The following is a 26860-nucleotide window of genomic DNA, read 5'->3' as shown; positions in this document are numbered from 1 at the left end:
TGAGGTCGGATTCGGATTCAGCGCAGCAAAAACCTTCGGGTATACTAGGTCTGGTCTCTGGTTCCGGACCTTTGTCAAATTTTGTCGGCCTGTGTAATTGAACGATTAAACGAACTTACCTATAGTGAAGTTCAATCGTAATTGTACTAGCTGCCTCGTCAGAATAGATCACATTATGTAGTAAAGCAGTTACTGCTCGTTTCGGCACAGTTATTTTAAATTTGAATTCAAATTATTTGTCCGTCATGCTTGTACGCTAGATGGCACCATAGTCCGTCTTCCCGAGGCTCTCCATTACATTTTAAAGCAGTTTTAAATCGCAACGCTACAAAAAACTAAAAACCCTTTTTACCATTTTTTATATATTAGGGTGTGGTTTAAAGTTGGAAATTTTATTGGGTGGGTGTGATCTATTCGGACGAGGCAGCTCGCACAATTACGATTGAACTTCACTATATGTAAGTTCGTTCAATTGTACTTCGCTGCCTCGTCCTCTAGATCACATTATGTAGATGTTTAAAGCTAAAGGTCGTTGCGATTTTCATATAAAATCATAGATTTTATTTTTATATCAGAGTTAACTCATTATTGTAGACTACATGTTATCCGCTACCTAAAAGAACTGCAGAAGCGAAATCATTTTCTTGGGAAATGGGACGATTATAAAATCGAGCAAAAACTGTCGAATTTTTGGACCAGCCTGCTGCTTGTCGAATTACCTCGATGGAAGTTCCTCTACGAGCTGCACCAGATGTTGACGCATGCCTTGTGCTATGGTCCTTAAATATGTTCTTGTCGATACCGCTTTTCTCCATGCATTCCTTTATCCAACGGCTTATGGACTGTGAGGTTGCCTCGTGATAAGGTTTTTAAAAGTGAGAAATAATTTGCTCATATTTTCTTGCCGAAGGGCAGACGTTCTTTGAATGTAAGTTTGGAGTACTGAAGCTACACATTAATGTGGGTTCTCCGTGAAGAAGAGAATATTAAGCACAGGTTGGTTTGTGTTACGACCTGTGGTTTTTATTCTGTCTGGTATTTTAATTTGTATTAATTTTTCCCTTGTGTGTATATTATTCAACTTTATTTTCGCAAGTGTTTGAATGCGCTGAGCCGTTACTAATGCCAGTAGGGTGGCTAATTTTTTACTGAGTCTTTCCAGGGGAAGGTTTTCATTCGGGTCTGATTTTGAGAAAAACCGCAGAACTGGCTCCGGGTCCCGTGCAGTTGAATACCTGGGCTTTTGTGGCTTCAAAACTGCAACTCCTTTGAAAAATCTCGATACAGCTATATCTTTTCCAAGTTCATTTCCCATCAGAAGGGACAATGCTGCTCTATAAATGTTTAAGGTGCTGTAAGATTTGGTACTTACAAAAACTTTCGTGAAAAATTGGAGAACAGTTTTTGTTGACTTTTCAAACAAGGCAACTTCTTTTTCCTGGCAAAAATTCCACCATGATTGTATGCACAGAAAAACGCAGGTGTTAAATTTGTTGCAGCTCAAATTTCATTGGACTCCCAATGATCATTTGAGAGAGTTTTCAAGTCTGAAATGTATTCCTTCGAACGTAGGTGTCCATGTGGGCATCTAGGGGAAAGTATCATTTGGAGACTGAATTTGGCTCATGCAGAGTTGTGGAGTTCTGAACCGCGCTGTCAGCCACCTGAATACCTGTCAAAGCAACTATTCGCTTTGCGATATTAGTCTAAATAATTGTTAATAAGGAAACCAATTGAAACAATATTTACCTAATTTTCAAATTTCTTTCATTTACATAATAGGGCGTATCAGTCACTTAGAATAAAATTATAACTTCCTAATGCAACTTCCAAAAGTTAGGTTAGTCATGCACGTCCACATTTAAACTAAAGCCGGGATGTATAGAAAAAGTCATGACCGTCTACACAAACAATAAGGTATTTTCACTCCAATCACTAGCTCACTTCACTTCGTTGAATACTGAGGGGATGACAATTGACCAAATTCATGGGAATCGGTTAATTTTTGCTCTATTTTTCTAATATCTTCGTAGAAAGTAATTTTTCTATATAAGTGCAATTGAAAAATAGTTTTTCTTTTTTACGGACTATTTAATGCAATAATAAAATGATAATAATTTTCCTTCATGTGTGCGTTAAGACTGAGCGATGGTTGTCTACCCTTTGAAGCGCGATTCAAAATTACATTGAAAAACAATTCTTATAATTTAAATAAATAATTATTAGAATATAAGAAGAATCCATACAAATTGTGTAACTTTTGATTTCAGACAAGAAAAAAACTTATAACACATATATTTGATGAATAACAGTTTATTTTCATTGAATTTGAAAGACTAATATTTCTCAAAATATTTGTTAATAGATACATTGTTTTAAATACCATTTGATATTTCTGCAGCTTGATATATAGAAGCTAATTGCAGAATATAATAGTGATAATATTTGAATAATTTTAAAACAAAATTTCAGATTGTTCTTTTCGATTGAGACGTGACAAAACGACGCTTGAAGTAAAAAAAAAGAAAGAACAACTACAATGCAGTCGTGATAATTTATGTATTTATAGGTTATATAATTATATAAATTCCCAGAAAAATACTTTCAAAATATTAAAAACTTATAAATAATTATTTTCAATCACTTTTCCAAGAAATTTCTTTTTAAATTAAATGTTTTGTAAAATATAATTTGGTATTTGGAATTCACTGAAAATAAACTGTTATTAATATAATATATGTGTTGCATTTTTTTGCCTGAAATAAAAGTTACACAATTTGTATATATCCTTGTGGATATTTTAATAATTATTTACTTAAGTTACAAGAATTGTTTTTTAATGTAATTTTGAATAGCGCGCCAAGTGCGGCCAATGAGCGGTCAGCCCTAACGCAAGCGCAGTAGCTCAGGGTGCCAACATTGGCATCATTGGTCTACAGTACAAACCGGAAAAATAAATCAAATCAGCCGGCAGGAAAAAGTTGGGATATGAAAGCCTCAATTAGGTATTTTCACGTCAACCATCTTATATAGAAAAAATTACCTTTCACGAAGATGTTAGCAAAATAGGGCAAAAATGAACTGAATCCCATACATTTGGTCCCTTATTTTCTCCTCAGCAATCTACGAATTGAAGTTAGCTGTTTATTGGAGTGAAAATACCTAATAGGCTCTTATCTTATCAGTTTGAATGTTCCCGCCGATATATTTGAAACATTGCAATGTTTCACGAAACTCCCAATGTTTCATGAAACTTTTCATCAGGCTAAAGTCTCATGCAAATTTACATCCCTACTCATCGAGAAAAACAAATTTCTGTTTTTATGATACAATTGTATTTACCGTATCTTTCATGTATGACACTAGCCACTGCTATGGTACACAGGTATCTAAGATACCTTTAAACTTCCACAGAAAATCTAGTGGAAATTTGTTCGAACGAACAGGCATCAATTTCGATGCAGACGATCACGACTTAGTTTGTACATCCCGGCTTTGGTGGTTTGAATGTCATATAGTAGGTTTTGACTAACCTAACATTTGGATATTACATCACGCCAAGTACTATTTTTATTTCAAGACTATTTAGTCGCTGGTAAATGATAGGAAATAAAAAGTTAGGTAAATATTATTATAACTTACCTGCTTATTAACATCTGTTTCACTCAAATAACGACCGACCAAATGATCTTGACAGGTGACTTACAGTTTGTAGACGACACTTCACGTTGCACTGGATGAGAAAAAACAGTGTCTAAATGATGCTTTTCCCCTAGATTCTCCGAATGAACCTGTGTGGCTCAAATTTGTTGCAACTCTATTGAACACCGATTTCGGTGTACAATGGAGGATCGGCGATTTTCTGTGTGGCTTTGCCATATTGTTTTAATGTCCCTTCGGAGATGGATGTCAGCATCATCGTTGCAGCTTCGTCTGCTGCTCTTCTTGCTCTGAACGCCTGCCTGATAATCGCCCCGCTACCAGGGAAAGTGTCGCCCACAGCGGGTGTGTATCTCTGTAAGGACATGTCAAAAGACTTATATCAGGTCTAAATATTACGGGCTCGGTTACCATCAAAGAGATAAAGGTTGGATACCAGGGTTGGGTTGGCCAGAGTGGCGCAACTACAATCCAATTCATTGTGAAAGAATCTACTCCAACAGAGTATGGGTCCCTATGCCACGATACGAATTTTTGACACTTAGCATTATTCCTTGATGCAAAAAGGTCTATTGCCATAGGACCAAATTTTTTCTTGATTTCTTGGAATACCCAGTCTGCGAGCTCCCATTCTCTTTCACTCGGTACGACTCTTGATTGCTCATCGGCTTCTACATTTTCTTCCGACCTTAGATACGAAGCGTGAACCCAAATCTGTCGCCTCTCGCACCACTGCCATATGACTCTACTGAGCTGTGTGAGTTTTGGGTGCTGAATATCCCCCATTCTGTTCACGTATGAGATTCCTGTCGTATTGTCCATCCTGAGAAGTATTTTACAATTTTTAGTTTCTTTTGCGAAGCATTTTAACCCAAAAAATGCTGTTTTGAGCTCTAGATAATTTATGTGGTGCTTTTGTTCTTCCTGGTCCCACCATCCGTGGACTTTATGACCTTCACAGAAAGCACCCCATCCAGTAAGTGATGCATCAGTAAATATTTCTTTCGTGTAGATTTCCTCTCTGATGGGATTACTAGAATGTTTTATATTATCGAGCCACCACCTGAGGTCCTCTTTTGCCTTGTCTGAGAGTATCACTGACGAGTTAAAATTTCCATTGGAGCTTTTAAGTGCCAAATATTTTTCCCTTTTCAGCCTTTTAGTATACAGCCATCCATATTTTATTGCTGGACATGCTGCGACGAGAGTGCCTATAAGTTGTGCTAGCTCCCTTATTTTCGATTTGCTTTTAGCCTGAAAACTTCGTACTAACTCTCTGGTAGATTCTTTGTTCTTTTGAGGTAATCTGATACAGAATTTTCTGCTGTCTAAATCGAAACCTAAGAAATTACATAATTGTGAGGGCTTAAGCTGGCATTTTTTAAAATTCATGATAAACCCTAGCGATTCGAGTATTTTTTGAGCTATTTAAACATTTTCCCTACATTCGGTTTCAGTTTGCGCCATAAAAATAATATCGTCTAAATATATGACGATAGTAATCCCTTGCTGCCTTAGTTCTTGGGCTACTGGCTTTAGAATTTTTGTGAAAGTGTGCTGTGCTGTACAAAGCCCAAAGGGCACACAATTAAATTCATAGATGTTATTACCGAAAGAGAATCTGAGGAATTTTCGATCATTTTCTGCTACGGGTATTAAAAAATATGCATCTTTTAAGTCCAAAGAGGCCATATAACAGTCTTTCGTCACAAGTCGAAGGGCTGTTTTTATGTTCTCGATTTTAAAATGTTATGGGTCAATAAATTTATTGAGTGCTTTTAGGTTAAGTATGAACCTGTCACTTCCATCAGTTTTTTGCCTTAAAAAGTAAGGAGATAAAAATTCCTCCTCAGTGGAATCGCATAAAGAAACTGCATTTTTCTCTATTAGCAACTCAATTGCTCTTTGAGTTTTGCGTTTCTCTTCCACTGCCAGGAGAGGTTCGGACGGTTTTTTGTTTTGGTGCGGTTTGTTGGAAAAAGGCAACCTATATGCTTTTATTGATTCTAAAATGAATCGGTCCGAAGCCATTTCTTCCCAAGATTTTTCATAATACTTTAGACGACCTGAAAAACTTACCTCTATCTCCTCGTGTTGTATCGCCTGTCGCTGGTTCTCGAATACTGAGGCTTCTGCCCTTCCCTCCTGCTCGATGAACTGTTCTTGGGAGGGCCCTTCCAGTTTAAATTGGAGCCCGAAGATCTAGGAGTTCGTGCGTCTCTTGGAGCTCCATTATTTTTATATAACGATTGAGTCCTTTTTGGATTAGTCGTCGATACAGCGGATCTCTCCAGGTCTTTGGCGACTTTCTCGACCTCTTTAGCTGTTTTCAGCTTTTCTGCGAGTAAATCTCCAAACAACAAAGTGTTGACTTCCGTTTGTTCAGACACTGTTTTCAGGACCGGGTCTAAAGCAGGAATTATAAAGGCCCGTCTTGCCATCGATAACTCATACTGTACATCTGTAAGGATCTTACCAGTGTCACTCACGATATCAAAGAGAATGTCTCTTGATAGTTTTTCCCCTTTTAGAATTCTTGTGAGTGTTTGTCCAATGGCACTTATACCTGTTGCTAGTTGTTTTTCATCTGTGACCTTAAAGTCATCTTTGTTCTTGACCGTTCGTTTTAGCCGAATTTCTGGATTAAAGGACGGAGCATCCATCATAGCGCAATTTTTTGCTGGTGGATATTTTTTTATCAGTTCTTTAATTGAATCTTTTGGCAAGCCCAATTTGAGCATTTTTGTCCATAAATCTGCAACTGAGTCAACAATTGGCGGAGACAGCACTGCTTCTTTGTTCAGTTTTCTTATCGCCCTCTTTGTTGCTTTTTTCAGTCTTACCCACTGAGTTCTCGCTATCGGAGCTCGATTTGCTTCTCGTGCTGCGATTTTTAGATCGCGATCGACTTCTTGGGTCGGATGAATGAGAACTGCCGCTTGAGGATCTTGAACTTTTTGTTGGACTCCCCTCTAAGGTGTGACCTTTCTCGCAGAAGACGCGCACCACCTTTTTCGCGAGGGGTTTTAGATTCGGAGCTTGAACGATGACGTGCCGTGCTTCTCGAGCGACACGCACCGCCGCTGGGCTTTTTTCCTCCGAGGTGTGACGTTTCTCGCGGATAACGTGCACCACCCTTTTTTCGAGGAGACCTGGACTTTGAGCGGATCGGAGATCCCGTCGATGAGCTGGATGATGAACTGGACGATGTCGAACTTGAACGCTTCCTGCGTGGCTTGGCACGTCTAACTTCCTCTTCCAGTTTTTGCAGCTTCTTCAGGATTTTTTCTTCTTTTTTATGCTTCCTCTTCTTTCCTCAGCGATTTCCATCTTTATTTAGTGGACTCATGTTCCAAAAAACCAATTGAAACACACGCACAGAACTACATAATGGAGAGTCTCGGGAAGAAGGACTGGTGCCATCTAGCGTGTACAAGCATGGTGGACAAATAATTTGAATTCAAATATAAAATAACTTTGCCGGAACGAGCAGTAACTGGGTGACTACATAATGTGATCTAGAGGATGAGGCAGCGAAGTACAATTACTTTTACATTTTATAAAATAAAAAAACCTGAAACTCCAGAACTGTCGCCTAATACATAAAAATATATTTTTTTAAATTATTCTGTCTGTTAGTTTGTAGATGTTTAGTTTTTTAGCGCGATAACTTTCGAAAGAGTTTACAGCTTGTCTTGTTCTTTGGTTTATTTGTGAGTGTCTTAACCTAAAGGTCGGATATATACAGTATTCAAAAAGACGAACAATTTATCCTAATGATGATTCGAAACTTCAAGCATATGCAAAATACGGAAAAAGACGAGAAGACAGAAATTGTGCATTTGAAAAAGATGTATAAATTTGTTAAGAATCGCTTTTGAAAAGGGTGCGTACTTTTTATTTTAATCATGAAAAACATAATAATAAAGAGTAAAAAAATCAAATAAAATCCGCCTACTGCGTGGGAAAATTCTCATAACAACTTTCGTCTTTTAATTTCTTGCTTCTTTCGCGTGTGGGTTTTCAAAAAAATTAATTTTTTTATGCTTAAAAAAATGGCAAATCAGAAATTGTACTGTTTCATTCAACAATTTCACAGCATTTAAAAGATTTCGAAATCCCTAAATGTATTTTCAATGTGTGGGTGTGTGTGATAAATAGTTAATTAAGTCTGAAGCACCTGAATTTTTTGACCTAGCACTATAAGTTTTTAACAAGTAGTGATGATACGTTTCTCTCGTTTATTATATAAGGACAGAAAGAATCGTAAATCGTAAGTCACAGCGTAATGCTTGCGATTTATAGATATACGATAGGTTTATATAAGCGTATAGGTATTAGTTTAATCTTCGTAAACCAACCCACTGCTGCCAGCGAGCGACAATTCGAGCGTGTATACGCACACACACACATATTAAGAAGTATATGAAGTGCATGTAATAGTGTGCGTCCGCATACTTCTCTCCGTCTTTCTTTTTGCCATGCACCAGCGTGAAACACAACATCATGTGACCCCCATTTTTCGTATAGTGGTTTGGAAAGATTGCAAGGCGTTCGTAACGAAATGTTCAACATTCTGTTTCATTTCTTTCAAAGCACTATACTAATTTTCGTTATTCGAATCCATTACAAAATTTAATACAGCGACTTAGACATACTGTAATTTTTTTTATGTAAGAGTCTAAAATTCGTACGATTTATTCTAATCAAAGTTATTAGTCTGCATTTTCATAGTCACTATTCGACTTTTTCTAACCGAACCTCGATTATTCCTAATTTCGTACAATTTATTTGAATTAAATATGCATTTCGCGAATAGTATCAAAAGCTCGTTAGTGCAAGCTTTCCGGGCCGTTTTTTCCACTATGTTGACGCCGATAATCGGCGTAAGCATGCATTCTTGTTTCAGCAAGGTGGCTCATAAACCCCAGTGGCGTTAACGGCCTGGTTGTACAAGCAAAAGCGATGTCTAACATTGGTTTCATTAGCATCGGCAGCGTTTCGATTCACTCAGAAGCACCCCTCCTCTTTCTCCCCATTTCCCCTTCTTAATTCGTCTCATTCTCTTACACCCGTTTCCCTAAAGCCACTTCCTCTACCACCGTTTTCTTTACAGCCACTTTCTCTACGCCCGTTTTTTGTAAACCCGTAGAGAAAATGGTTGTAGAAAAAACGGCTGTGCAGAAAACGGTTGTACAAAAAAAGGGTGTAGAATAAACGGCTGTAGAGAAAGTGGCTATAGAAGAGAAAATGGTCGCATTCTCTACAGATGTTTTATTTCCATTCGTTTTCTTTACAACATTTTACTCTATAACCACTTTTTCTTAAGTCGTTTTCTCTACAGCCGCATTCTCTACAACCGTTTTTTCTACAACCGTTTTTTCTACAGCTGTTTTCTCTACAGTAATTCTTCCAACAACTGTTTTCTCTACATCCGAGTTTTCTGCAGCCGTTGTATCTGCAACCGTTTTCTCTACAGCCGCATTCTCTATAGCCGTTTTCTCTGCAGCCCTTTTTTCTACAGCCGTTTTCTCTACAGCCGTTGTTCCTGCAAATGTTTTCTATACAGCCGCTTTCTCTATAGCCGTTTTCTCTGCAGCCGTTTTTTCTACAACTGTTTTCTCTACAGCCGCTTTCTCTATAGCGGTTTTCTCTACAGCCGTTTTTTCTACAACCGTTTTCTCTACACCCGTTTTTTCTACAACCGTTCCCTCTACAGCCGCATTCTTTACATCCGTTTTCTCTACCAGCCGTTCTTCCTATAACTGAAGGGTCCGCGGTCTAAACCTGTTAACTCACATTTTTTCGAAATTGATTTTTTTTTGTATTTTCTGCAACATTTTTTATATGGAGTTAATGTCCCGCAAGCCAAACGGTAAAAGTCATTTTACTTGTTTTAAAACGAATTTTCGAAAATCGCGTTTTGTTATCTAGAGTATACGTCCACGGTCTAAACTTGTTAACTACTTATGGCTCCTTATTGAAAATCTGTGCCTTTTCTCGCATCAACTCAGTTTACTCGTAGAATAGGCCAGTGAGACACATGTCAGTGAATGTGCAATTGAGTGTATGTGTCTGTCAAAAGTTTGTTGTGGCTACTTTTATGTCATTTTTGATGCTGTCATCTACAGATCGCTGTAAAGTCGAAGGCACGTCTATGTTCAGCCTGCGATTCCAAACATTTTGACATATAAAACTTATCCGCAGCTTCAAAAACAACGCACAAACTTGCAAGCCTACGAAAAACAATAGAAAACCAGCGGTAAAACACTGAAGATAACAGGTTTAGACTGCGGACCCTTCAAGTATTTTCTAAACAGCCGGATTCTCTACAGCCGCTGTTCCTATGGCCGTTTTTTCCGCAAACGTTTTTTTTACAACCGTTTTCTCCACAGCTGCATTCTCTACAGCCGTTTCCTTTACAGCCGTTCTTGCTACAACTATTTTCTCTATGTCCGGATTCTCTACAGCCGCTTTCTCTGCAGCCGTTTTTTCTACAGCCACTTTCAATAAAGCCGTTTTCTCTAAAACAGTTTTCTCTACAAACGCTTTCTATACAGCCGTTTTTTAAAAAGTCGTTTTCTTTACAATAGTTTTCTCTACCCCTTCATAGCGTTCTCTCCACGTCTCTGCGGGACGTATCTCTAATACCCCACAGTTGCAACGTATGGCGTTCGCGCCAGTATAAATTAATTATATACAGTAAATAGTGAGCGTGCCGCAGGGCGTGGCGCCAAGTTTGAAACAATTACCCGGGATTTGTTATCTTACGTGGGGAGATGAAGGCTCACTGGTGGGGGACAGAACAGGCGCGAAGTAGGGTAACGTAGCTCACAATTAGGTGATTTATGGTCAAATTCTCTTGGTTGGTTAAGAAACGGCTGTTCTGAAATTCGCAGGTGAAGTTGAATTGATTCCTTAATTCCTATGTTGTGTATCAACTGCGTCCTGGGATTTAAATCTGATGTATGAATTCAATTCCACTGTCAAATCCCCACAACTCCCGGAATTTTCTCTGACCAATTTTTCATCTTTTTAGGTTGAAAAATTACAGTTTTAAAAGGGTCATCTAGGAATAACGCAAAATATACGCAAAATTCATAAATTTTTCAACAGAATAGTTGAATTTTCAACTGAGCAAGGTAAATTTTGAACAAAAAATGGAACAATTACATTTTTATAAACAAAAATTTAATTTTTACCAGAACAAAGGAATTTTCAACACAATAGTAAAATTCTCAACTAAACTGATGAATACTCAGAAAAAAATAAGTCTAAATGAAAAGTGTAATGATTAAAGTGGGGTCTTGTATTTTGTCTACTGGCCCTTAGTTTATTTTTATTATGATCTTTGTAAAACATGTTTCGTCCCTCGACGCCAGACCTCATCAAGTTGGATGAAAAAAATCCATCTAATAAAAAAACATTTTGTACAATAACAAAAATAATATAAAATATTATTATATTATTACACAAAATAATTCTTACCATAAGAACATATATAAGATGACTAAGAGAATATAAAGCAGTTAAATTAAGACAAAACTAATAGTGAATTCGATCTCGAGTGCTTCCACTTTGTTTGTGTTTATAATTATTTGGTGCTCATTTCACGAGCATTTTGCTTCCCGTTAGCAAATGTATTTGCTTCAAACCAAATATATTTGAAATGGAAATATTTTGAGCTGGAAAGGGGAAGGAAGAAGCTCCGTCGCATCCTATCCCTTTCCCAACTTTTATTATTTACAAAAATCGTTGAATTTATTTTATTTGAAATTTCATGATCAAGAAATATTTTCTATTCATGTATCAACTTTGAATTATGTCTATTAAAACACTTTTTCTGTTCAAAAGAGGTTTCAAATATTATAAACGAGTATAACTTTCTTACTCTTTAATAAAGTGTATTAATATTATAGGTCATTGATTTGCCTCGAATCAAGGAATCTTTTAAATTCTTACATCAACTTTAAATTATAAGAATGAAAAAATCTTTTCTATTAAAAACTATTTTTAATATAATATAAATGATCATAACTTCCTTTATCCTTAATCAAATGTATTAACATTATAGTTTAATAGATTCGTCTCAAACCAAAATTTTTTTATTCTTGCATCAACTTTGAATTATGTTAAAGAAAAAAGCCATACTATAAAAAACAGTATTTTCAAATAGCATGCATTCCCATAGCTTTCTTACTCTTCAATCAAATGTATCAATATTGCAGGTCACTCGATTCGTTTCGAATCAACACATTTTTCCATTCTCGCATGAGCTTTAAATTATGAGAATGAAAAATTTTTACTAGAAAATACCGAATTATAAAAATTTATTAGGAGCTACAAAAATAAATCCAAATTTTAACAATTTATCTGCAATCGTTTCCAAGATATCGTGTTCACAAAAAAGTGCGACAACCACACATCCACACACATGCGGAGAATTGCTTAGAAAATTCTATTAGACATTTTTAGATTGAGGAACGTTTGATTAAATGAATTTCAAAATTTTTCGAAAATGTTACTATTACAAACCTTTCTCCATGAGGAAGCAAAATACAAATTTTAAACACTTTTAGTTGAATCCTCAAATGAACCAAACTAATTTTTAAACCAAAAAGTGGGATTTTCAACAAAAGAATTAGAGTTTCCGCTCAAAATCACAAAAAGCGAATTTTCAACAATTAGTTAAATTTTCAACCAAAGAAATAAACTATTAACTAAATTGGTAAATCGTTAAAGAAATAAAAAATAATTTTTAACCAAATAATTGAATTTACGAACAAAAAATACAATTTTTCTATAAAATACATAAATTTTTAATTAATTAACCATAAACAAAATATGTAGTTACAATTTCAGTTGAAAAGTCAGATTTTAACGAAGCAGTTCAAGTTTCAACTAAAAAATTACATTTTTACGAAGAAGGACAAATTTTCAAACAAAAATAGAAATGATTAATTTTGAGTAACAAAAATAAATTTTCAATCAAGAAAACCGAATCTTCAAGAAAATAGTTACATTTTCAACTAGAGAAATGAATTAGCATCCAAAAAGATAAAGTTTCTACGAATCAGACTACTTTACCACATGAATTTTCAAAAAAACAGTTGAATTTTTAAACTGTGTAAAATATAAATATTTAGCGAAAGGTGGAATAGTTACATTGAAATTTAAAAAATTAAATTTTTAAATGAAAAAAATGTTTACAAAACAACTGAGGCTTCTAACAAATGATTCGAATTTCCTATAAAAAAGTTAAATCTACAAGACAAAGAGATAAATACTCAATAATAAAGTTGAACTTTAAACCTAAAAATACTAATTTTCAAAAAAAAGTAACAGTTCAAATAAAAAAATTTAATTTTGAATGAAAAATGGTTAATAGCACCAAAATAAATTTTCATGCACATAGTTAACTTTTAATCCAAATGGATTATTATTTCACCAAGGATTATAATTTTTAAACAAAATGCATGAATTTCCAAGCAAATACTAGAATTTTAAAATAAAAAAGTTAAAATTTTAACCTAGAATGGAGTCGTAAATTTGCAGTGGAAAATATTAAATTTTGCAACAAAAAAAAAACGAATTTCCCACACAATAGGTACATTTTCAACCAAAGAAATAAAATTTTAAGTAAAATGATAAGCCTTCAACTAATAAAATAAATTTTGAACAAAGTTGTTCAACTTTTTACCGAAGAATTGAATTGCTTTAAAAGTTGTTGAATTTTTCAGAATAAAATACTAGTTTAAAAAAAAAGTTAAATCAATAACCGAAAGAGATTCATTTTTAGCCAGAAGGTTGCATTTTTTAAATAAAAAAAGATTAAATTTCTACAATTTATTGATTTTCAAATTGAAAAGACAAGTTTTCAACAAAACATTTCAAATTTGAAGTTAAAAAACGGACTTTTCATAAAATTTGTTGAATTTTTAACAAAATAATTTCTGAAACGAAAAATATGTATGTATTAATTCAATTCGCATTTCGCAACTGGAAAATTCGCCTTTTTTTTAAATGAAAAATTAATTCTTCTGACTGAAAATTTACCGATTTTGTTAAAAATAACAATTGATGCGTTGAAAATGAACATTTTTGTTAAAAATTCATATATTTTGTAGAAAATTCAACGATATGGGTAAAAATTCATCTATTTGGTACAAAATTGAACCGTTTTCTGGACACCTGTTTGAAATAAAGGATCAAACGCACTGGGAATTCCATCTAAGTAAATCCTTTTTAAGTCGTTCATAGATTTTCTGTCCTCAGATTTCGGTAATAAAAAAAGCCGCGGGACCGACAGAGGTTCTACTCACTAAGAAACAGCATAATAGCTCCACTTTTAGCGCATTAGTTGCATCAAGTTGCGTCATGCGACTAAATCCAACATAAATGATTCATGGGGCCCTGCCTGTTCATGACTAAAGCGAGCGAAAGTTGTGTTCGATTTAAGTGAAGGCCAGTTAGGACCAGAAACCAATATGCACTTAAATGGGATTTCCACATTGTAGTGTCAATAGTTCATAAGTGCAAAGTCTAGTAACAATCATTTGCTAAATATCGATTAAAATGTCTATTTTTGTGATAATTCTTTACAGAACCATACTTGTGTCATTCAGCAAAGGAAAAACATTTTTCGATGCGTACGTCTAATTGAAATTAAAATCATGGAAAGTTAGCATGTAGCCCAGAGGGTATGGCTTTTGTTTCGACTCTGACCACACTGGTTTGTCTGCTCTCGGCCCTAAATTTCCCGCAGCATGAAGACTGCAAAAGACAAAAAGGTTCTTCTTAATGAATTGTAGCAAATTATCTCGGAAACGAGTTTCCCTCAGCTTGGAAGACTCAGTCCCTATCCCTGCTTTCAAATTGAATTAATTATTCGACTTTAGACATTTAATTCGACTAGAACGAAATCCAGACGGAAGACCTGGAGTAATTTTGTGGCTTTCTCTTGATATTCAAACACCGGTTTTCACCCAGGATCGAGTTGGAAGCGTGGTCAAAATAATTACGTGCCCAAGCAGAGTTATAGAGACCTTCAATGTAGATATTGCGATCGGGATTTGGAAGGGCCCTGTCTGTTTGTATGTATGGTTACCTGCATGTTGTAGCTACGCTAAATTTTGAAGAATTTGTCCAATCGAGTCCGCATTTGATACACTTCTGAAGGTCCTCAAACTTCGTTAATCAGATATTTCGAACCAAAATTAAAAAATTGAGAGCATTTTCAAAGTTTTGAAAATTTTATAAATTGTTGTCAAAGTTTCTTATAGGTGGGTAAAAGACTTGCGAATTATCTAAACCAAAATTTTTTATTTTGATGAAAATTAGAAAAGTTATATGCTTTTAAAAATTTGAAAATTTTCAAAAAATAGCAAAAATTACTTTTTTATAGATTCAAAAATTTCATTCAAAATTTTCACCAGATACCAAATATATTTTAAAACTATTCTACCCGAATTTTTCGATTAGCCCAAAATTAAAAAAATTATAGCATTTTCAAAATTTTCAATTTTTGCATTCTCATTCATGAGAGTGTAATGTGATCGTCCACATTTTCGATCTCTGGTTTTTAGCGGATCTTTACGTTTTGGCACACACAGAATCCAAAAATCATAACATTTTATCGGTGTCTGTCTGTATGTCTGTTTGTATATCTGTATGTATGGTTACCTGAATGTTGTAGCCACGCTAACTTTTGAAGGATTTGTCAAATCTAGTCCGCACCTCATACACTTCTAAACGTCTACAGAATGAAGGTTAAGTTCGTCAATCATACATTTCCAACCTAAATTAAAAAATTGAGAGCATTTTCAAAATTTTGAAAATTTTTTTTTCGAATTATATACATTTTTTTCAAAGTTTCTCATAGATGGGTTATCTAAATTCATCAAATTATCTAAATAAAATTTTTTATTTTGATGAAAATTAGAAAAGTTTTATACTTTTCAAGAATTTGAAAATTTTTAAAAAATAAAATATTTTTTGCATAGATCCAAAAATTTCATTCAAAATTTTCACTAGATACCAAATATATCTTACAACTATTCTAGCCGAATTTTTCGATTAGCCCACAATTTAAAAAAATAGAGCATTTCCAATATTTTCAAATTTTTCTTTAAATTATAGAAATTTTTGCGAAAGTTTCTTATAGATGGGTGAAAGACTTGCAAATTATCTTTTAATTATTTTTTTTTATTATCTTCAAAATTTTCACTAGATACGAAATATATTTAAAAACTATTCTAGCAATGATAATGTAATCGTCAAGGCAGTAGGTGCTTTGAGAACCTTCTTTAATGTCAAATTAAAAAAAAATACTCAGCTTCATTTTATGATTGTAGTTTATGAGGGGTTTGAATTACAGTATTTGATATAATTTAATATATATTCTTAAAAAAGGGAAAAGGATTATACAACCACAGCAGACTCCTATTAGGATCAGGAAAAATAAAATTTTTAAATTATTTTGCAATATCTGAAAAACCACTACCAGATTAAGGTGCACACAAAAAATTGCAAGAGACATTTGATATAATAGTTTTTAACATACAATATAGAAAATTTCGCATTGTGGTCTGTGCGCAAATGTCGAGGGTAATACGAAAATGTGCCCGCTAAGTGGGCACATTTTTTTTTAATAGTGAGTAGCCGTCTTTTCTATTCAGTTTTTTTATTGAATTAAAGAGGCGAACTTTTTAGTTTCAACGTTTGTCGAAATTGGGAGAGGTTAATTTGGTTATTCAAACACTTTTATTGTTTTGAAAGGAGTGTGATTTTGGTTCTATTTTTTTCTGAATTGAAAGAGTATTATTTCTAATTAAAAACGTTCCAAATTAAATAATTAAATATTGCAAATGTTTGAATTTGAATAATTTAAAAATTAAAGTAATTAAAGTTAAAACTAATTCGAAATTTTTTTTTAGAATCAAAAAATAAATTAAATTATTCTAAAAAAAGTTCGAAATAAATGATCATTTAGAATGGGAAACGATAAAAATGAAAAATGTCTATTCCGGAACGTGAAAACTTGAACCAATGTGAACTTATACAAAAAACTAAAAAATGTCAATTATTTTAAGTAAGCTTAAATCATTTGAAAATTAATAATATTCAAATGATTAATTATACTTTTTAAAATTCAAACAATAAATTTTAAATTGAAAAATTGGAAACTATGAAAGGGAAAAAAAGAAAATTTAGCACTGAACATAAATGTTCAGAACCATTAACCTGTAACCATTCTAAATTAAAGAAATTATTAAATTTGTGAGGTATCAATTTCAGATAGTTTAATTTTGATATATTTTGCTTTAAAACAACACAATTTTAAATTTTTTCATTTTAATTCGTCTAATTTCTAACGCTTTCTCTAGAATTATTATTTTTTATTGACAATTTCGAATAAAATATTTTTTAACTTGAAATAATTCGTTTGTTTAAATCCTTAACTTAAAATTCGAAAATATTCAGATATTAAATAGAATATTATTAAAAAAAAGAATACAAAAACAGATTGCTATGATTCCAATATTTGAACTTTCCCATTTCTAAGATTTTAAACACAAAATTGTTTCATATTTACGTCTTAAATGACTGAATTTACAACTTTTGATGCTCAATTAAAAAAAATCATAGCGTAATTGTCCTGAAACTTTAGTATTTGAATTTATACTACAGCATTGTGAAATTTTAAATTTAAAATCTTCTAAAATTAAGAAACGTCAAACCAAATATTTTCGAATTTAGGCTTTCGAAGCATACAAAACTGCAGCTTCCTTAAAGATTGTATTATTTTAGAATCGCGCATTAAAAACTATAATTTTAAGTTGCAATTATCTGAATTTTGAAAAAGATAAATATATAACAAATATCATATAATGTAGTAACAGTTTTTAAAATTAATTAATTTTAATCTAAATGTTTATAATGTTAAAATCTAGATTGCAGTCAGCCGACAAAACAGAAATCTAAATTGTCTCCAATCGATAAAGTAGGAACCGTCTCCCAGAACTCTCCTACGTTAAATATATTATTAGTTAGAAAAAAGCGAATATCCAGAAATTATTAAAAAAATTATTGAGCAATAACATAAAAGTTACAAGACAGGCTAATTAAGAAATACAGAAAATTTCCCGGTAAATATTTTAGTTCCGGTTTTCTATCGATTCAACTTCTTCCCGGCTTCATGCCCGTTTTCCTAGGTAGTTGCTTACCCTAAAATGAAAAATCATAACAGTGCTTTGAGGAGTCCTGACTAAAACTCATTAGTCCAGTTATTTGAAGATTCTAACCACTACCCTAATTCAAATTGGGACAAACAAGACAATTTCTACATGGAGCTAGTGTACCCGCGCTTTATGAACGCATTGCTGCAAATTTTAGTTACAATTTTAGGAGAATTTCGAACTACTTTCAAGCTTTTTGCTGGTTATCATGCCAACCAGGCACGACTTAGCTCTTGACTTAGCGATGAAACCAGCATCGCCCTCGTTTCCGTTGCCGAGTGAGTGTGAGAGGATTAGGGTGGATTTGGACCGCGCCAGTAGGTGACTAGGTGACGACTACCACCCTCGCGGTTAACTTTGTCCTCGTGAAAACCTCATTCCCCTTTGGTAAAAACGTGCTGCTCTTGCGAAATTGTCCCGAGTTGACAAAATTGCAAGATATTCTAGGAACATTGGACGTCTGCATTTTTTAGACGTTTTATTTTTACCATCGCCAGTTACAAACTCTGTCAGCGCAGCCTTCTATTATTACCACATTTTACTTTCTAAACATAATTTCATTCAGGTTCTACGTTTGGTTAATTAACAGAGTTTATATTTTATCCCTCCCATGAACCTTCTCCCTACTTCGCCTTTCTCAGACACCACCCATACTAGCCCTCCAATTATTATTCACCTTAAACTCATTACCCTCAATTTTCAAACTAACCTTCCTCTCACTTCTCCTATTGACGCTTCCCCACTGTCCCTGCTTCCCACCTTCACCACACACTTCTACTCCCTATTCACTTCTCCACACTAGTTTACTTCATCCCCTCGATTAAACCTTTCCTTGATACCCTACTTCCTACTTTCTTCCTACCCTACTTCCTACTTTCCAAACCTAGATACCTATTCACTTCTCGCAATCCTTTACTTCACCCCCTTCTTTTGAACCTTTATTTGATGCCCTACTTCCCCTCCCCTACTGACAAAAACTTCCCTAATATCTCTCACTCCTAACCCCACTACCCTCCCCTCATTGCCATACTTATGCAAAGCCACTACTGAGTGATCGTTTTGCAATATACAGAAATAAAACTTCTAAAGAAATCTCACAACAAAGGCTTTTCATAGTCCAGTTATTTCTTGCACGTAGTAGCAGCGTACGAAAAATGTTCGACACGTAGACTTATCGAGACCAGGGAACGGAGAGAGGACGAGTGAGGTGATTTTTGTTCTTTTGGGATAGGCCTTCTCACCCCCGACATTTGCAGACATGTGCGAACCCTCGAAACGATTGAAGACTGAAGCGAAGTGCCGGGAGTACTAATCGCATTCCCCGCACAATTTACATTTAATCAAAGGGAAAGCCCATTGGCCACGCTCGTGCTATTTGCTTACCATTGAAATCTCGCTTGCTGCCGAACACGGTTCGTGCGTTGGTCGCGTCGTGGATGGAATTCGTAAAGTCGAACTCAATGCTGGTTACCCTTCGATCCAACTTCCTTTTAAATTAACGAAACGACCGGATCTCCTCCGTTTCTACGCCATTATTCTACAAAATAAAGTCGCCCGAAAAAAACCTTTTGGAACTGTTAAATCAAGGCAGCCGCAAAACTTCTATTTTAGAAATTCTCCGACTCTTCCGACATTTTTCCTGACTAATTTTTCAATTTCCCGGACCATTAATACTTAAAGACCAAAATTCTAATATGGAAACATTTTTTTATAGAATCGTTTATAAAGGAGATGAAACAATTAAAAAATTTAATTTATCAATTATTATTATCCTCAGGAATGCTACATTACTCACTGAAACAAAATAGTCAAAGTAACAACGAAGTTTCGTAGATTAAAAAAACGATAATTAAGTCGTGCAAATCAGCCTATCCCACACTTTCCCTCCTCTACTCTTCTTTTTTCACTAACTCCAGCCTCCTCCAATTCATAGTTCCCCTCTTCTCACTTCCCCTCCTTTCCTCTCATATTTCTTCCCATCACTACTTTCCAATCCCTATTCTCTGTCTCCTCATTTCACTTACTTCCCCAACCATCACTCTCCCTATGTCCCCTAACCACACATTTTCTACTCCGCCTTTTAACATATAGACTACTTTCCCTCCCTTACTCCCCTTCTTGCGCCCGTTTCCCCTTCTTTCTCGTGATTCCTCCCTTCTCACTTCCTTGTCACTTCCTAATATTCTACCCCTTTAATCCCCGCCTGATTCTCGATCCGCAGTCCCCTTAATCGTACCTACCCCCTCTACTACCTCTCATTTTCTATACCACTTCTCCTTTATTTCTAGTACCTCGCATCCACTACTCACACACCCATCACTTTTCCTACTTCCAATCCCCACCCCTCTCCTTCCTTTCACTTATTTTTCGCCCCCTAATCCCCTTATTTAATTTACTTACCTCCGTCTCCATAATTTCCCTCCTATCACAACCCCTAAAATCTTCTCTCTTGCTAACTCTTCTCTCCTCCCACCACCTTATTTACTTCAGTTTACCTCTACCTCCCCTTGCATGGATTCCTACACTTGTTGTCCCTTACTTACCAAAACTTCCCTACTATCCGTCTCTCACCCATTTATCCTCCCCTCACTCTTCAAACTACCCTTCCTCGGGAAAAAGTACGATGGACGGAAACCCGATCGAAACTTGGAAGGTTGCTCACCCGGAGACTACGAAAACCCAGAAATTAAAAGACGAAATCTTTAACCCAAAAAGGTTGAATAAATTCATAAGAGTTAAAAAAAAACTTAGGTTGAATTGAAATTAATTCAAATTAATTCGAAAAAATTCGACAAAATCTCAAATTTTCCATCGATTTCAGTAAATTTGTAGTGAGTTTAAAGGAAATGAAAATAATTCAATAAAATTCATTAAAACGTTTAGTGAATTAAAAAAATTAAATCAATCGAAAGAAATTAAATGAATTCAGTAACTTTGAAATGAGTTTAGTCAAATTTCGGGAATTCAGAAGAATATGATGAAATTCCATAGACTTCAAGAAGTCAGGAGAATTCAAAATGCATTTAAATTAATTACAAATAAATATTTTAAAGTCTATACATCTTATAAAACCCAAACGAAATTCCTCACTTCTTATGAACAAATTATTTGAAATATATTAATATATTATAAAATCTCGGAAAGTCTAGAAAATATGATATTTTCTGAAATTCTGGAAAATATAAAAATATCTTCAAAGTTTTTAAGCATTTTTTAAGAATTCTTTTAAATCTTTGGAAAATATCTTGAAATATTTAGAAATCTGAAATCCTACAAAATCGCTCAATTCTCACGAATACATTCTTTAAAATCCATATCCCTTGTAGTCCTTTAAAATAACCTAAGACCTTACAAATTTTATAGAATCGTTCCATAACTTTTGAAATTCGTATCAGAAACAAATAATGCCAAAAGTTGGATCCCCTGTAGTATAAAATTTCCCAGAAGATTAACCTTGAAATAGCATTGTTTTTCGCACCAAAAGGCTAACAAATTCAAGATACAGTCATGACTTTAAATTAAAAAAAAAAAATCATATGGATTTCCGTAAAATTGGAATCAATTTAGAGGAATTTGAAAATATGAAAAAAATATAATTCAATTCAGTAATGAGCTTAGAAAAACTCAAGGAAATGAAAAATAATTTGATGAAATTCCTAAAAATGTAGGAGAAGGTTAAAAAAAAATCGAGATTAATTAAATAAAAACTTTAAAAAAATTTAAACTCTATAGAATTAAGTAGAATAATTGAGTAAATTTAGAAGAATTCAAATAAATTGAAAAAATTGAAGAGGATTATAAAGAATTCAAAAGAATTACGGGTAAATAAATATGAATTTAGAGTGAATTCCAAAAACTAATTTCAACTACCGTCAAATCTTTGAAACCTTACTAATTTATAACAAAACTAGTGATTTTTAACTAAAAAATTTTAAACAATTCAAATAAATTAATTCTTTTTTCAAAATCGAAAAAATCCACTTATTTCAGTAGAATTTTAATACATTCAGAGGAATTTAAGGGAGTTCATAAGTGAAATCAAACAATCAAACAATTTTTTTAAAATCCATTGAATTGAGTCAAAAGAGTGAATTTCGAAGAATTCAAAATGACTTGAAATAATTTAGGATAAATGAATAAAAATTCAGGGCAAATTCGGAATAAATTCCAAAAAATATTTGAAAATCTCTTGAAATATTTGAAACTATACGAAATTTCTCATTCATTATAAATAAATTATTTCAAACCATTAAAATATTTTTAAATCCAGTTAAATTACATTAAATCCAATGATGCTTTCTAAAATTCGCAAAAATTGATTAAAATACCTTGAGAGGTCATAGGCCCCATAAAATTATTGCAATCCTCAGAAACCTTATAAAATCCCTTGGAATCTTTAAAAATATCCTATAATTTTACATGTCCTGTAAAATCCTTCCATATCTTCTAAAATTCTTGGAAACTTTTTAAAATCAGATTCAAATTTTGTTATATTCATTAACATGATTAAAATCCTGGACAATCCCTTATAATTGTTTAAATCTCTTTTAAATATTTTCCCTCAATTTTCCAAATCCTTTTATACCTTTTGAGATCCCTTTAAACTTTTTAAAGCTCTTAAAAACGCCTGGGAATCTCTTCAAATCTTTGAAACTCTAAAAAATTTCTCACTTCTCGGGAACAATTTCTTTGAAATCCACAAAAATATTATAAAATCCCGTGAAATTCTATGCTATTTTTTGAAAATCTGAAGAATATAGGACACAGGGTAATGTTAGCTAGGAAAGGGGTTAATTCAATTAGAATTCGGGGTAAAGTCATTTAAACTACGGGGTAAAGCCGACTAGGGTAAGGCGTAAAGAAAGTTATGGTACGTGGTAAAGTTTTCTAAGGTATTAAGTAAAGTCGGCTAGGGTACACAAAAAAGTTAGCTAGGATACGTGGTAAAGTTTTCTAAGGTACTGAGCAAAGTGGGCTACAGTAGTGGGTAAAGTAATTTATAGTACGCTTCTAAGTTGGCTAAGGTACAGTGTAAAATCCGCTATGATGCGAGGTAAAGTCGGCTAGGATGCGGAGTAAAGTAATTTAGGGTACTGGGTAAACTAATGTAGGGTACTGGATAAAGTAATTTCGGGTACAAGATAAAGTTAGCTAGGGTACGAAGCAAATTAGGTTAGGATAAGAGATAAAGTCTGCTAGGGTGTGGGATAAATTTGGCTAGTGTACGGCGTAAAGTTAGCTAGGGTATTAGGTAAAGTCATTCAGGGTACTGGGTAAAGTAATTTAGGGTACGGGGTAAAGTCAGCTAGGGTGCGGAGTAAATTAGGTCAGGATACGAGATAAAATCGGCTAGGGTGCGGCGTAAAGTTATAAAAGGTACGTGGTAAAGTTATCTAATATACTAGGTAAAGTTGGCTAGGGTACTCGGTAAAGTCATTTAGGGTACGCCATAAAGTTGGCTAGAATATGTAGTAAATTCGGGAAAGGACAAGAGGTAGATTCAGCTAGATTGGGGTGTAATGTTAGCGAAGGTACGTGGTAATTTTATTTAATATACTGGGTGAAGTCGGCTAGGGTACTGGGTAAATTAATTTAGGGTACGCTATAAAGTTGGCAAGGATGCGGGGTAAAGTCGGCCAGAGTACGGCATAAAGTTAGATAGGATACTTGGTGAAGTTACCTAAGGCACTGGGGAAAGTCGGTGAGGATACTGGGTAAAATAATTTAGGGTACAGAGTAAATTAGGTTAGAAAAGAGGGTGAGTAATTTAAAGTACGGGGTAAACTCATTTGGGTACGGGGTAAGGTCCACTGGGATACGGCGTAAATTCATTTAGGGTGTGGGGTAAAGTCGGTAGGGTACGGGTTAAAGTTGGTTATAATGTAGGGTAAATCCCGTTACCGTACGGGGTAAAGTGCGAAGTGAGATCCGTCAGAGTAAAACGAAATTCCCTGACTTTTCCCTGACCTGCGGCCACCACGGTTAAATGCATGAAATTCAAGATGGTTTTGAATAACTCGATCAATTCATTCCCATTGCAGATGTCCAATTGCAAGTGGCATACATCGAAGTGAGAGATCACAGTAAACATAGGTTGCGGCGTCCCATTAGCCGGTTAGAGAGGGATTCCGTGTTGCTCCATTCTAATCAAGCGTCTGTAGCACTAGCGGCGGCGGCGTCGCGCCAATCAATTGCAGTCCCCGAAATCTCCCTTCTAGCCTTCTGCTAGCTCCGCGACTCTGTTTTGCCCCCAGAGGATTAGTTAATGGTCCGTCTGCTGGTTTATCGGACAGATTTACACCGAAGCGAGCTACTCCGGTGGAGGATTTTTTACTCTCCTTTCCCTAAATCCAAGCCGATGGGAATACGTTCTTTTGTTCGTTTTCGCACAGCTACGGCGCCTTTTCCGAATGGCCAACAAACCTTTCAAGTAGTGAATAATGTCTTTCAGCTTTATAAGCCGTCGATGAACTAAGTTACCAATTTTTGATTATTTTTGACGCCCCCCCCCTTCTAGACGTAGACGAGGACAGCATACCCCACGCCCCCTAGCAGTAACTTTGCCTATAATTTTCTCAAACGAGAGGAAGTAGGGTCATTTTTCACGATAATAGAGGAATAAATTGTTTCAAATGAAAATAATATGAATAGCATACTGAATTCTATATCGAACCCTTTCATTTTTAAGATTTCAAGTCGAAATATATTGCACTTTCAAGAAAATAGTTGAATTTTCAACCAAGAAAGATTTTTTACGAAAAGAGATGAATGTTCAACACGAAAAGACGAGCTTTCAACAAGAAAACAAATTTAATCTAATATTTGCATTAACAACCACATTGTTGAACTTTTAAGCAAAACAGATGAATTTTCAACAAAATATTTTAACATTTAATGAAAATAGTTGATTTTTCAAGCCAAAGAGAAGAAATTTTTTCAGTGCCGTGTAATTTTCAACAGAAAAGTTTACTTCCAAACAATAAAAATAAATTTACAAACAAGAAAGATGATTTTTCTACCATAAAAAATGAATTTTCAAACAAATGGCCTGATTTTCAACGAAGTTTCTCGTCCCGAAGTTCGAAATGAGTACCCTATTTTCAAACAAAAAAAATTAAAATTAAAGCTTGTTTTCAACCAGTTTAAGTAAATGAAAACAACATAATTTTAAATAAAATAGTTAAATCTTCAAAAAATTTATAGCTTTTATTAATTTTTTTTACAATTCTACGATAGAATATTGAAAAGTCAAAATATAGTATTAGGTAAAGATAAAATGATTCATATTTTTCATTAAAATATGCACACTGTACTTATTCGAATTTTTATATTTCAGCGTAATTGTTTTGTTTGAAATGAAGATATTTATATGTAAATATATTATTCTATATCTCACAAACAATTCAAACAAAAATATAATAACATTATTTGCCAATTTTTATATAAACAACAATAATATTAAGACTATTAAATTAAACAACAATCAATTATTGCAACTTCCAGAACAGTGACTTCATATCATCTGAAATCGTGTTTCGCTCGCACAAAATATCTTGTGTAAAAAAATATCTCGCGCATGTCGCATTCGGGTTGTACAAACAAATTTTCTCTTAAGATGGCTCTTTGTCAGACTCTAACAGTTTCTTTACATTTTGTTATTTTAGTGCAAGCTTTTAAGGAGTAAAATTTAAAAAATGTTCACACTTTAATTTATCATACATAAAACCGAATACCGACTAACGTCTATGCAGAGGGCTGTACAAAACAGTCAAATTTTCGACCAGAAAATATTAATTATCTACTAAAATAATGAAGTTTTAACCCAAAAAATGAATGTTTAATAAGGTTATTAAACTTCTAACCAAGTTTAGTTACATTTTTAACCAAAAGGATGAATTTTTAATCTGCAAGATTAATTATATGCTAAAAAGACGTATTTTTAACAAAATAAATGCATTTTTCAACCGAAGAGTTGGATTTTATTCTCAGCTGAAATGATGAATCTGGAAAAAAGTAATTTTCAATTAATAATTCAACTTTAAACCAAAAAGATTAATTTAAAAGGGAGAAATACGACTTTTCAACCAAATATATAAATTTTGAACGAGAGAAGATCAATTATGGACCAAAAATTAGACTGTTAAATTTTAAGTTTAAGAAATTCATTAATAATTTTAGATGTTAATTTTGTTTGACTTGCTTGTCTGAATCGATATTATTAAAATATTGATTAATTTTAAGATTGTGAAAAAAATTCTCTCTGTCTCCGCTGGGATATAAAGCCCAGGTCCTTCAGATTGCCGGTCTGATGCTCTACCAACGAGCTGAATGTCAACCTCATTCCTTACACTTGTACGATTTTTTTATACATGAAATTTATATATTTTTATTATTGGTGTAGGTTTTTTTACCATAGAAATTAATTAATACTTTTATATGTCAATTCTCTTTATCTTACTGGTCTAAATCAATATTACTAACATATTGATTATTTTAATTAATTTAAATTTTTTCCGTAGCTCAGTTGGTAGAGCATCAGACCGGCAATCTGAAGGACCTAGGCTCATATCCTAGCGGAGTTATAGAAAATTTTTTCCACAATCTTAAAATTAATCATTATTTTAATGATACCGATCGATTTAGACCAGTGAGGCAAACAAAATTAACATCTAAAATTTTTAATTAATTTCACTGGAAAAAAAACCTACATCAATAATTAAAAAATTGAAAAATTAATATTCCATTAAAAAAGACGATTTTTCAACAAAACGTGTTATATTTGATATTTCGAACCGAAAAAGATGAATCTTCAGCAAAACATATGTATTGTGAATCAAATAGTTGAATTTTAAACTAGAAAAGATCAAATTCCAATTAAAAATGTAAATTTTTAACAAAAAAAATGAAACAGCTACGTTTATAATTAAAAAATTTAATTCTGCACAAAAAAGGAATGTTCAAGA

At 33.7% G+C, this 26860-nt stretch overlaps 2 protein-coding genes across 10 annotated transcripts in view; both read right to left on the bottom strand.

The window, feature by feature from the left end:
- LOC117171515 (CUGBP Elav-like family member 2) overlaps positions 1–26860 on the bottom strand; it is a 979205-nt gene that overhangs the window by 727223 nt on the left and 225122 nt on the right. The gene's annotated exons all lie outside the window — the stretch shown is intronic.
- On the bottom strand, positions 3916–5691 carry LOC117176832. Its single transcript, XM_033367174.1, has 3 exons — positions 5463–5691; positions 4595–5000; positions 3916–4483 (listed from the first exon to the last, which is right to left on the bottom strand). The coding sequence occupies exons 1-3, from the start codon at positions 5689–5691 to the stop codon at positions 3916–3918; spliced, it is 1203 nt and encodes a 400-aa protein (XP_033223065.1).

This window comes from Belonocnema kinseyi, chromosome 1 (genome assembly GCF_010883055.1).
Source record: "Belonocnema kinseyi isolate 2016_QV_RU_SX_M_011 chromosome 1, B_treatae_v1, whole genome shotgun sequence".
Classification (NCBI taxonomy): domain Eukaryota; kingdom Metazoa; phylum Arthropoda; class Insecta; order Hymenoptera; family Cynipidae; genus Belonocnema; species Belonocnema kinseyi.
Note: the sequence above shows the minus strand (reverse complement) of the source record. Positions and strands in the feature narration are given on the sequence as shown.

Coding starts and splice junctions, on each gene's coding strand:
- LOC117176832 (XM_033367174.1), bottom strand. CDS start 5,691: ATGGCTTCGGACCGATTCATTTTAGAATCAATAAAAGCATATAGGTTG. Junction 5,001..5,462: donor AAGGCAAAAAACTGATGGAA/GTGACAGGTTCA, acceptor GTAATTTCTTAG/GTTTCGATTTAGACAGCAGA. Junction 4,484..4,594: donor GGTCATAAAGTCCACGGATG/GTGGGACCAGGA, acceptor AATACTTCTCAG/GATGGACAATACGACAGGAA.